Source organism: Stylophora pistillata, chromosome 2, assembly GCF_964205215.1.
Source record: "Stylophora pistillata chromosome 2, jaStyPist1.2, whole genome shotgun sequence".
Classification (NCBI taxonomy): Eukaryota; Metazoa; Cnidaria; class Anthozoa; order Scleractinia; family Pocilloporidae; genus Stylophora; species Stylophora pistillata.
In genome coordinates this window covers 29,489,315-29,501,940 of record NC_142520.1, presented here as the reverse complement: position 1 = coordinate 29,501,940, position 12,626 = coordinate 29,489,315, and the positions used below count along the sequence as shown (strand labels likewise).

Below are 12,626 nucleotides of genomic sequence, written 5' to 3'. Positions count from 1 at the left end.
AATTGCACCCACTCTTTCCTTGACGCATTCGGATCTGTGATTTATTCTATTGATTTAGTCGTACAGTACGTGATCAAAATGATATAATCTCATTATCTTGTACTCCAAGTGTCCTTCTTGTGGTTTTGCATTTGGCGTCAGTTTTCGCTCAAGTGCTTGAAGATTAGACTTCCACCTGTTTTAAATTAAAAACATCAAAATGATTTTTGATCGTAATTATCTACTGAGCATCGTTGTGACCCTGTTTCAATTCCACGAACCTTCTTCTCGTCGTCTAAAAGTTTCAAGTCTTCCCTTTCTGACAAGTCTCCGCAATGAAGGCATGATCAATGTGCTACACTCTATTAACTGTCTGTGATATGGAACAATCGTAAATTTTGCGCGGATTAAAATTCTTCAAACCATTCTAATTACTGTCTTCCTTTATTCCAGATCATGTTGATGACACATTTTAGGTTATGAATTGAAAAATATAACGCAGTAAATCGACAGCAAAAAAAATTGGAAATCTTCAGAGTTTGTTCCCATAATTTTTACTAACATTGCCAAAGCGAAATACCCTACCAAAGACCTCGTTGCAGTTCTCTAGATATATCTTAATCGTTTTCAAAGAGCGTCACATTGCCTTCTTTCTTTGGCTTCTGTACATCAACGTTCCCACTGGAGATAACTTGACGCACTGTCGCGTGGCATGTTATTATATTTGGAGCGCCGATATTTGGAGATGATGATAAACGAAAAAGAGATCCACAGTCCTTTTAAATCTCGTGGCACGTGCTGCGTCCTCCAATGCGGAGTCAATTTCGACTCCCAGACTCCTAGCGATTGATTGTTGTCTAAAAACGTCATTGTTAAGGAGACGATAATCCTATTATGGCTGACGGTTGAAGCAGTACATTCCACCGTGACATTTATAGATACTTTTGATTTCATTACAAGCCTTTGGTTATAGTTAACGAAATAGAACATGTATATGTTAACTAGTTAGAAAAATGTTCTGCACAAATTTAAGAGTTTTAAGAAGCAAAAGAAGAAAGAAAGAAAAAGCCAGAAAGAAAAGAGGAAGTAAGGAAAAAACATGTTTCAGCCAGAAGAGACCAATTAAAGCACGAGACCGTCTTTGGAGCAATTTTCTCGTGATTTACTCGATTTTGTCAGAGAGGCCTGGGGTAGACTTAGCCATGAAAGAGAGGCGGCTGCGATCGAATGACAACTTGCAAAGAGTTTTGTTTTTAGTCTATTTGAAGTCGATAAACTGTACATATACAGGTGGAGTCGGGGGCCTTTTACTGCTTGAGAACATCCAAATTGTCAAGACGTTTACTATTCAAAGTTAGTGTCACCGAGAATTGCATCGAAAGAGAAACTAAATGCTGAAGTCTTGCAATAGCTCTTATTCCAGTTCTGCGTACGCGGTTTAGTTGGACACAGGCTTTCTGTATTAGTGTACGCGAAAGCGAGGCTGTCGGGTCAAGCTTACGCGACCGCTGTCCAACTAAACCGCGCACGCGGATCTGGAATAAGAGCTATTTAAAGTCTCTGTGATAATTATTGTGCAAACCCAGTTGAATTCGTTTGCGGAACGGCAAAAACTTAAACATGATGTTTCAAAGCTATTTTTTAAACAAGTTTAAATTTGTTTTTTTTTCATAGAGGCTGCTTAAAACGATATTTGTCGACTTCAAATTTAGCACATTGAAAATACAAGTTAGCGATTACTTAGATTCTATGGAAAATTCTTTCTTTTTTTTTTTTTTTTTCAGTTCTCTGATTCTGATTTCCATTCAGTCACACCCGGTTTAACTAAATATGTTTTGCTGGTGTAAATGGAGTTCAACTCGTGGAAGCACGACCTCTTAAGCTGCACACTAAATTAATAACCGAAGTTTCAACATTGAAACTCTTACAACGTAAGTATTCAAATTCACCAACACAGCGGTCAAACGTAGAGTATGCGCAAGGGGATCTATTTCGGCCGGTCGCGCACCAATTTTACACGCAACATATTAAAAGAAAACATAAGAAACACCCGCTGTCATGCAAAACATGCTAAAAAATTGAAACGTTCATAAAAAGCTGGTAAAGAGAATACTCGACACTACCGAAAAAAAGCTTATCTAATTAAATGTATCCTGTGGATTAATCATTTTGTTTTGAGCTGTAGAAGGAAATTCACTGGCTTGTGTCCTTGTTAATAACTCCTCTGAAACAAATAGGTTCTGACGTCAATGGCGGGTTTATAAGAGGGTTGCCAGTTTATCAAGAACGGGTAGGTCCAAATAAGACATTTTTGTCAGGTATTGGGATGAACTTCATGCAAAAAAATTACATGTTCAGATGCATCATGGTAACCGAGCTGATATCGCCCACTGATTTGAAAGAAAGTGCAAATTTTAGAGGCACACGTGTGAATTGCTCACACTGGTAAATTTCTACAAATGACAAGATTTTACCAAAACTAAGTTTATCAATTTATTAGTTGGTTTTTCGCAGAGGAAATAGTTTTTAAACAAGGCCGACACACATTCATGAAATGTGCTTGTTCATTAACTGCTGTGCCGGTCTAAAAGTACACAGTGTAATACTTGAAAATATGCAAGGGTATACTGTGATTCTGAAAATAGCTTTATAGGGGACAAGGAAAAATATTCTTACTAACAATCTACTTAACAAGTAATGCAGCTTGTTACAAACTGTGAGAAAAATACTCTGATGTTGTACAAGCCAATCACATCTATTGACAATCTCGCATTTAGAACTACCGTAATGTACTTTCCTGTCCGGACGCGCGGTCGACAAAGCGTTTTTAAGCCGACTCTCAAGTTCAGTCTTTGGTAATCTAGTGGTAGAAATATGTTATAAAATAAGTTAGAAATGTGGGTTTAATGTGTTACTAAAAGCTGTAAGTGATGCATTTATGAGCCTTACGGTAAGAGGCGTCTCAGCTAGAAGACTAAAGCTTAAAGGGTAGTGACGAGGAAATGCTTTCTCAAGTTGGCCTTTTGCGCTTAGGTTGACCCTTATGGTTGTGGCGGTGGCCTTTTCCCCGCTGCCTGCAGACTCTTACTGAACAATTTTTGCAGTTGCCAGGACCCTTCAATTGCTCTTTCTTGGATCTCAAGCCACATTGCGCACAAAGGGATACGCATTTGGGTGTTCTTTTGCCATTATTTCCGCAGACTCTTCCTTCCAGACCTGGCGAGCCAACGGTCTCATTACGTTCGCAGTAATCAGGCGACGAATCTTGATAGGTCAGAACCAAGCGACTTCTCCGGAAAATCTTTCCGATCCCAATAATTTGCTGCTGTGCACTGTTGGTCTTTTTAGCAGATTTATATTTGAGTTTCAGTTCGTTTGCAACTTCCTGCCAATTGTTACAATTTCTTAGCACTCTACCACGACAATTTCGTTCATAATTCGTCTTGAAAACCTGTTTGGGTATGAAAAACACCGGTCAGAATAATCAACGAGCGATTTATTTACCATACAAATCATAGCCAATTACCAGAGCTGGTTGTATAGGAAGCCTATGAGCAATCATCACGGTAACATTTGCAAAGTTTCACCAGTAACTTGGAGTGTTAGGAAGGTGTCTTTGCAAGTGAATCAGATACAGGTGGTGCCTCCCGAAAGACAAACAATTAAGATTAGTGCTTCCAAGCAACGCGGGATTGTGGAATATGGATTAAATACAATTGTTCATGCCACTGACATTGATAACGCACCGCCAAATTCATGCACTATTCCATTCCCAGCATACAAAATAATTCTATAATAATTTATGATATTCCGAAGGGAAAAGAAGAAGGGAGCCCGACGTGAGTTACCAGCTTGAAGAGGTATCACGTATCTATCGATTCCTCGAAAAGGAGGCAGAGTCATTGTGTTGTGGTAGAAAGAGATAGAGAGATGCGTATTTCAGTAAAAAGTGGCAGTGAAATTGACAGATAAGCCGGAGCAAACAACATGAAATATACGAATAAATAATATACGAAAACATCTTTTACCTCTATTCCCACTTCTTGATTCTTTTTTTCAATTTCTCTTCGTTCGTTGTTCCCTTTTTTTCCATTTCTTGTGAGGTTACGCGTTGCTTTCATAGCAAATGACAGGTTGTTCCCACATCTAGACGTTCGCCCTGCTTTTTTTTCACAGATACATTCGGTGATTTTGTTTGCAGCACATTGAGAAACGATTTCTCGTAGGATGCCAGCAGTTGTGATCGCATGTAAAAACGCTGTTTCTTTGTTGGCTACAACAGAAAGTAATTGGCTGTTTAAAAATATTATGTTCAATAGCTAAAAACATTTGAAGGAAGGGAATAATACCCCTATTACCTATCTTTAATCTCTAAACCTATTTACAAATCTTATTTCCAGTCTGGTCCTTCGTTCTTTCTATCAGTATAGTCTTTATCACCATCGTTATTATCAGTTTGACCATAAAAGAAGAAGGATCCCCAAATAGAAGCTTGAGGAAGAACCTTGATTCTCCCCAATGTATTTAGTCCAGCTCAAAGCAATGACAAGTTACGTTGTGTATGATACATGAAATGATTATGACACCTCTTACCATAGGGCAGAGTTCTTTGAACAAAATCAGGTAATGCTCCAGTCACGCTTTTGTTATAAAAACTGCAGTCCCAGAGCTCGTCTTTAAAAAGCCGTTGGCACTCTTTCAGACCCCATCTTACTCCAGCTTTCTTGATTTTCAATTTTGTGGAAACATCCTGATTTTAAAAAAAACGACAAAAGAAATTAATAAGTAGAAAACGTCTGATAATGGTATTCCAATAAAAACTAAACCATTCCAATCGCCATTCTTTTCGTTCTAGGAAGACCAACCTGTGATCTGAGTTTTAAAAAGATCAGAAATAAGAAACTGAGAGTAACAAACCTCTATGGAAATAGAGACGGTTGATCCTGAACCAGCTCTGCCGAAATAAAAGAGGAAAATGTTATTTTTGACGAGGAAAATGTAAAAAAATAAACTGCCAGGTTAAGTATAGAAAATAAATTTAGCTTTTTCAGAAAAGTAACAAGTAAAGAGCTGGCATCGCAATCCGCCATGTCTGAGTTGTCAATTGCTGGGGCGGATCCAGGATTTAGTCAAGGGGGATTTGGAGAATTGTTCCCCTTCTGAGGGGTTCAAGATTTTGAAAATTAGGTCTTCGGAAACATGATTTCCAGCGTTCTGAGGGAAAATTTAGGGGGGTCGACCGAACCACCCGAAACACCCCTGGATCCATCCTAGAATTGGCGATTTCCTTAAATTTTTATTTTGTGAACTGATGTGACTTACCTTCGACTTTCTGTTTTAGTGACTATGTCCAAGAAAGTCAAGGTGACCATGATTGCTTGAAAAATCACTAAAAACCTCATTTCTGACATCACGAAGTTCAGTCCGGTACAATATCAGCGAGTAATAATTTGAATCTGGAAAATAATAAAAAATCCATCAATGATGGATGTTAGAAACACCTTAATTGATCAAATCCTCTTTAAAGAGAGGTAGCACGTGACAGTAGTTGAACTGATAATCCTGTAGCCCTCTATTAACCCACCCATCCCACCCCAGGGGAGGACATCAATCACACAGTAATCTCGAGTGTGGGAACTTAACGTCTCCTATCCCAACCCAGCAGGAGACGGGATCTCCATTTATTCGTCCCTATCCGAGAAGACTAGTATCTAACCATTTCTTTATGTCATAGAAAGGTAGCAAATTCTTCTCAATTATTTTAAGACCCCTCGACCTCCCGCACAACAGTCCAGTGCTCTATCCATTGAGCTAACCGGGAGGCGGTTAGCTCAATGGAGAGAGTTGTACTCAAAGTCAGGAAACTGTGAGCAGTACAAAGCCGATTTTTGAAGTCATGTCATGTAAGAGGGTGCATCCCTGATGAATGAATGAATGCACGTAGTTCATGCAGCAATTAATGTCAATGGAATTAGTGAAAAAAGTGTTGTCGATAAGGTCATATATGACCATATATGCTTTAATGGATGCACGATAAGCTCTTAATCTACCTGCAGTTACTCACAAAATTATATTAGTTTTATACGAAAATAAATAAGACTGTGTGAGGTACAAAGTTGTGGTTTTGAGATGCGCGAGATGTCGGGCATGAAAGAGATCCAACAAGAAACGTTATCCAGCTCACTAGATGAGGTGAGCGCTTAAGCCTGTGCAAAATATCTTTTTTCTTTAGACAATTATTCAGGTGCAATTTTAAGAAGTCTATACCACTGACTAGTGTAGATTAGAGCTCAAATTCTCGCCGTGTGAGGATATTAGTAATGTTGGACGAAAGTGAAGCAACTTTCGAGTCAATCTGAATATCTTCGGGCACTTCATGCCATCATATTTACCACACATCATCGACTGTCTTGCCACCAGCTAATCTATCAGTGATTGGATGTATCATTGATCATTACTCTAAGTATGTTTCATCTTCCTCCTGGTAGCTATGAAAAGAAAATTGCTACTGACCTTTCTTGCTGGAAAAAAGTTGTCTCATTTAAAATTTGCTTGGCTTGAAACTAGTTCTAATTTTATCGTTTCTTCAAAAGCCAAGTTGACAGTGACACTGTTTCAAGATATACTGAGCTACACCCTTTCATCAGGTTCCTTATGCTTTACTCTGATCTGAAATTCAGTCCAAGAATTTTAGTCGCGTGTGATTGACATGAGTTAAAATAGTTTTCCTTATTGTGGTTTGGCATTGGACGTCTCGTCTCACCTCACACAGCAGAAAGGCATAATTCCTCTTGGAGGATTTAAGAATTCTTTCTTTTTCTTTTGCGAACGCTTACCACAAAATCTCTAGATCTTGGCATAAAAGCCCCTCGATGACATTCCCCCTCCCAGTTCTCTTTGAGAGGTCAAAACTTACGGCTTCCTCTCTAGCACGATTTATCTGCCACAGAACACAATGATTAAATGCATACGAAACTGCGACTCCACCAAATGTTGCTAAGTTTGCAATAAAAGGGACGTGAATTCTCCTCAGTTGTAATGAACCTTGTCTCTATGTCTGGAATGAGTTTGACTGATTTGGAAGCGATACTCGAGTATAGTAAGGATCTTCAAGTGCACATCAATTCCACAGAAATTCGACCTTTAATTTTCTTAAATTTCAGCTAAACCAGTTACAAGCAGCACGACGAAGTCACGTGAAAGGAAGCCTTTGAAGCTAACGAACAAACACTGGCAATGTCAGTCCCACGAAATAATGATCCTAAATGAAACAATATCCGAAATGTAGTTTTCTCGATTTTTATTGCAAATATATTTCATGGCGGTAAATACCGAATAAGGGAACAAGTTGTAGATAATGGCAACTGCCCATCGATTACCTTACAGTCTAGCGTTTCTCCTAAGTTATCCTAAACGTCGAGATAAATTAATTTGACGTTCAACAAAGTTTCTTTCGTTAAGTTTTTCTATCCATGCTAAATGTCACAAGAAAAAACACAATTAGAAATGAAATTAGCTTAGTTGTATCAACGAAAGCAAAATGAGTTGTTTTTCAGTTCCATATGCACCAAGACAATAGTCCAAAGGTCTCACCAGTCTTAACGTAATCTCAATAATCCATCTTTCATAGAGAGTGCTGGTATCAGAGATTTCCCGGCTAAAACTGAAACTCTTTTGAAAGTGGATATGCTTGCCATAAACACTTCAGAAAAATTGGATTGAATGAGAAACTGAAGGATAAGCGATTTTTATGATAATTATATTAAACTGGACGCATTATAGATTGAGAAAACACAAACTGTCCTCAAGATAAGTTTACGAGAGGAAGAACCCATAAAACAGACATATCGGTTACACTTGCAAGTTTAAAATTGGTCCGAAACCTGTAATTTACACTCGTTTCAAATGACTGGAATCTATAGTATCAGTACTTGACTTTCGATAATAGTGTCAAGAACAGTGGTAAAATGTATTTTTTTTTTTTGCAAACATTATCACGGCTCATGAAACAGAAAAGGTCGCAAGTTCATGCGGTCTGCCGGCTGAGCTTTCACTGTGATTACCAATACTGAGGGACGTGGCACCTTTATAAGCAATCATATAGTCTACAGAGCTCCAGCGTGTTCGGTTTGATCGTAACGACGCGGAATTCGTAGACGAAGATATCGCAAAACGGTTTTCTTTGGAAATAATAGCTTTAAAAACCTGTTTGAAAGAAAAAGAATACCCTAGTTTCGCTTTCGAGAGGAACATAGAAAGACCGAAGATAATTTTGTCTCTTTCAAAACCACACCCATCAGTTTAAGACTGTAATGGTCATAATCTAAACTCTTCTAAACCAAACGGCTCAAGAGTCACAGACTTAGGCTCTGGGGCGGATCAGAACGACATGGCATATTTAGGTTAGCAGGCATCGGGTGACTCGTCAGATCACAGCCCTCGCTCAAAACTTTGTTTGCATCGAATCAAGCTTTCAACTACGAAGACGCATGAAGTTACCGCAGAGTTTGCTGAAAAGCTTTCGGTTAATTTGAGGTTGTTTTTTCGTCTTGAAGAGTTGAGAATGCTAAAAAATGATCCGTAATAATCACTGGGATGCAATTAGTCCAGTAATAGGACCAAATACCTTACCAATATAAGTTGAGTTATGATTGGCCTTGCAGTCCGGCTGCAGACACAGTTCCCGAGAGCTCTGCTTCCTCGGACGTCTAGCACACAAAGTTGACGGCGTCGACAGAACGCTCATTTAAGTAGCAGCCCGAGAAAGTGTCAGGAAGAGATTTCTTTGGAATTATTTTTTTCTCTATTGTGGTTTAGCATTATTTATGATTCAAGAGGATATCAGAGGGTATTTTGTCCGTGGACACCACTGACTTTAATGCGCTAAGTTTGAACATCGAAAGCTTCTTTTATTCAATTACATTTCGTTCTATATGCGTTAAGCTTTAGCACTGACGTAAAAGCAACTGCTCATAACAAACACAGGATGCGAAAAACAGCTCGGAACTTGATACATTCGAAAACATGTTTCTATTTTACGTGTAAAAAGCAAAAAACGTCTACCAATAGTTTCACTTACGTATTTCAAACAAAAAAAGCACTAAGGAAAAAATGGTTGACCTATTTTTATGCTGGTTTTTGATGGCGTGTTCGTCACATTCTCGCATTGTACTCCGTGTGGTTAATGACATATAAAGGAATTTCTCCTGGGCAATTATGCTTAATGCAGATTTTAAAAGTCAAAACTTGCTGTTGTGACGTGTTGAAGGCAATATACGACATTTGTAAACAACTCTAAACAGAGGGAAAGAAGGGAGGGAAGAAGAGAGGGAGAGCGAGAGAGAGAGACGAAAAACCAACTAAACAAACAGAACCCCGGACGCAAAGATTGAAATTTCAGAGCGAATATGAAAACGGATTACTTAAATCATTCGGTGGCCGAGAAAAAAAGAATAAAGGAATGGTAAAAGCTAGAAATTTACATATTTTGTTCCATATTAGAAAAATTGCGTGGTTTTAATCGAAAAACACCTTCTAAAAATACTGTCAGCTTATACAGTAATTAGTATATAGTAATCTCTGAGTATTTGCAACAGATGGATGAATTTGATCGCAAAATAATTGATCCAAAAGGAATTAAAAGTGTTTTCCTTCAAGTCAAGGTTAAAACATGTTTTACAGCATCGATGAAGAAAACACACTCTCTCACGGACTTTTCATTTCTGCAATCGACGACGCAGAAATAAAATTACAATAAATCAAGGGAAAACAACAATGTTAGCCTTGTAGGCACGATAGACGAACCTAAAGAGAACGTGATTTGTAACACGCTCAACTGTTTGGGAACAAATTTTAAGGGCACGACCTTTTCATCGCCTGCAGCACTGAAGAGTCCATGTCAAAACAGATCCTTTTATTGGCAATTATCGAGTATGCCGTTTAGCAAGTTTTCAACTTGGTCGAGGCATTTTTAGCCGTGTGAAATATATATAAGTTTTATGTTAATAACCCCAGTATCAATTTGTAAAGGTGAGTTTTTGTTAGCCTCCTGCGACTGTCATTTCCTACAGAAACATACAGATTGCTATAAATCTATTTGCCGACTTTTAAGTACGTCAAGAAATGCACGTGTTGTTTGAGCTTGTTTTATTTTTAACTCATACTTTGAAATAATCACATTGTTCCAAGCCAATCTGTCGACAGTGGTTAGAGGAACACGTTTTCAGCCATCTCAATTACTTTTAATTACTCTAAATTCCGACTTCATGGGAAAAAATTCCAGGACAGAAAAATGTGTCTTCACATTAGATCTTTCAAATTTCTGATATCACTCTAAGTGGACATACTTAAAAAAATTACAATTTGCCACATCTGCAAAGATGGTAGTAGCTGAAAGAAGCATTCTCCAAGTTCACCTTAAGTGGAGCTCTACGTTCAGCTCTCGCAAATTATTCTTGCAGTAATGGTGCAAGGTGCGAAGGATAGCGATTAAATATCTTATTGCATCACCTTTAATCAACCCGGGCTTAATTTATCAAATTTTAGCGTTCAATTTTTAAACGAAAACTAGAGGGAGTGCTACAGCTGGTTACTATGCCACTACCACCGGTGACATTTCTTTTATTATTATAGAAATAATAATGGACATTCACTTGCACATTTTCTTCCAAACTCAAACACATCAAACTTTAATTTTCTATTTTTTGTTTTTCAAAATATTCACGCTGTCAACTAATCACTATTGTTTTCTTAACTTGGAATGAAGGAAAAGAAAAACGAAAAATTCTAAAAGAAGTCAAATATTTTATTTCATGCTTCCTTTTGATCAGTGCGTCACCAATCTTACCACACTGCTCGTTGATTAAACATTTTACATTTGATAATCATTCAAGGTTAGAAAAAAACAGAGACAAAAATAAAACAGCGATTAACGCATGAAATGCATATACGTCATATTGATCTGCTTGCGAGAGCTCTACAAGATTTACAATACATGACATGATATTAATAATGATATTTAAAAAAATCCGCCTAGTAAGGCACATCAATTTTTTATCTGGGTCCTTTATTGAAGAAAAAATACCAATTAAAAATATCAAATGTAGTCATTTTTGTTCAGGAATAGGCAACTGCGTAGCAAGCAGATCTATTGCAAACGTTTTTAACTCTCTTGAAACTTCTTCACTCCTTTTCAGTAGAGAGAAAAAACAACAAAACGCCAGCTACTTTCTGGTTTTCGGATTCAAAACAAATGGGTGCATTCATCTTAACCCTAACCGCAAAGCGGAACACCTTCAACGCCATCAGGTTCTATACGAGCCTTTGTAGATAAACTATTTACGACGTAACATGAATAGAGATCTAACCATTCATTTAATTTATTTGGAGTTTTAAAAGCCAGTTAGGAAATACGAGTATCTTAAAATTTAAGTACTATTTAACTGTCAGACATCAGGCTCCTAAAGACCTTTCTGGAAATTGAACTGATTTCATGATAAATACTCTATGTTTGATCTAATTCTTTTTGGGGGGAAGATCACCTACAGGGCGGACGACAGAACGACATTTCGCTACACTGAGGCTAAGATAACTGTCTCAGTTTACCTTTCTCTCTATTTTGCATTTTGCTTCTTTTATGATCACAATGGACCTCAACAAACTGTTCCGGTTTTTGAAGCTTTTACTTCGTAAATTCGTCTTTCATATATAGTACAGGAATTTGTTTTTTTGGCAACTCGTCAAGATTGTAATTGCTTTAGTGGGAGTCAAGCTGTTAACTGCTTGACAGTTGTTCTCTTTTGAGCTGGTTGGATCATAATTGAATCAACCCAGATGGGAAAAAGTGATTTTGCCAAATTCAGGATCATGCACCCATGAAAAGGTTCCAAATATGGAGAAGAGACCACGTATGGAAGCTTCTCATAAAGATGCAGAATATTTCCAAAATTTTATTGAAGTACTCCTTCGGACCGCTTGACACGGTGAAGTCAATTTTGTTCTCGATTAGTAAAGCACAATACAATCTCTTTACATGGTTAAGAAAAATGGTTGTAGCTTGACATTTTCAAATAAACGATGTAAGTTAAAATCAAATTCGATGTAGAATTTCACCTTTATTAGTCCTTGCGGGACTTAATATATATATACGTAGGCACTTCAGCTGAGATTGTTTCTACTACACGTCCCATCTAATTTAATTTAGTTGTAGGAGTAAGCCTCCCAAGTTGAAAGTTGAGGATGTAAAATGGAAGCTAAAGGGCCAAAAAGGGTTTGGGGTTATTTGTTTTTAAACTCTTTAAAAGCAGACGCCCGATGATGTGAATGAGGCCTACAAACCAGATCGACAAATTACAAGCATACTTTGCAAGTTTTTTATTTCAAAGTTGTTCTTGATTCAGTACTTATCGTATCTCTTGATTGATTTGATTGTTAGGAACCGGGACAAACCAGGCGATGATTATCTGTGAGAGGTCTTTTCGAGTAGCCCTAGATTTTCATCAGTGCGCTGGACTAAATTCATCTTTGGCCGATTGATGACAAATTTCCGTAAACGTTCTTTATGTGACAAGAAGTATGTTTGTCCAGACGACTTTATTCCCTTGTGTTTACATTCTTCAATGATGTCAAAACACCTGTGGGATAGAAAA

The 12,626-nt window shown here is 37.7% G+C and overlaps 1 protein-coding gene and 1 long non-coding RNA gene across 4 annotated transcripts in view; both read right to left on the bottom strand.

Annotated features, from left to right (window-relative positions):
- Nucleotides 1–2,459: 2,459 nt before the first annotated feature.
- On the bottom strand, nt 2,460–8,759 carry LOC111325861 (protein Wnt-8b-like). Of its 3 annotated transcripts, XM_088748833.1 has the most exons (7): nt 8,611–8,700; nt 8,064–8,184; nt 5,302–5,435; nt 4,897–4,933; nt 4,573–4,729; nt 4,008–4,252; nt 2,460–3,430 (listed from the first exon to the last, which is right to left on the bottom strand). In XM_088748833.1, the coding sequence occupies exons 3-7, from the start codon at nt 5,388–5,390 to the stop codon at nt 2,990–2,992; spliced, it is 969 nt and encodes a 322-aa protein (XP_088604959.1). In that variant the 5' UTR covers nt 5,391–5,435; nt 8,064–8,184; nt 8,611–8,700; the 3' UTR covers nt 2,460–2,989. The 3 variants fall into 3 exon arrangements, with proteins under 3 accessions (XP_088604959.1, XP_022785513.2, XP_088604960.1); XM_022929778.2 differs by lacking the exon at nt 8,064–8,184 and having other exon boundaries at nt 8,611–8,759; XM_088748834.1 differs by lacking the exons at nt 8,064–8,184; nt 8,611–8,700 and adding an exon at nt 6,493–6,511.
- A 3,744-nt stretch (nt 8,760–12,503) lies between these two features.
- The window catches only part of LOC148738255 (uncharacterized), an 8,189-nt gene continuing 8,066 nt past the window's right edge, over nt 12,504–12,626 (bottom strand). Inside the window, exon 3 of the long non-coding RNA XR_015996936.1 lies at nt 12,504–12,611. This is a non-coding gene — a long non-coding RNA (uncharacterized LOC148738255). The remainder of the gene's footprint in view (nt 12,612–12,626) is intronic.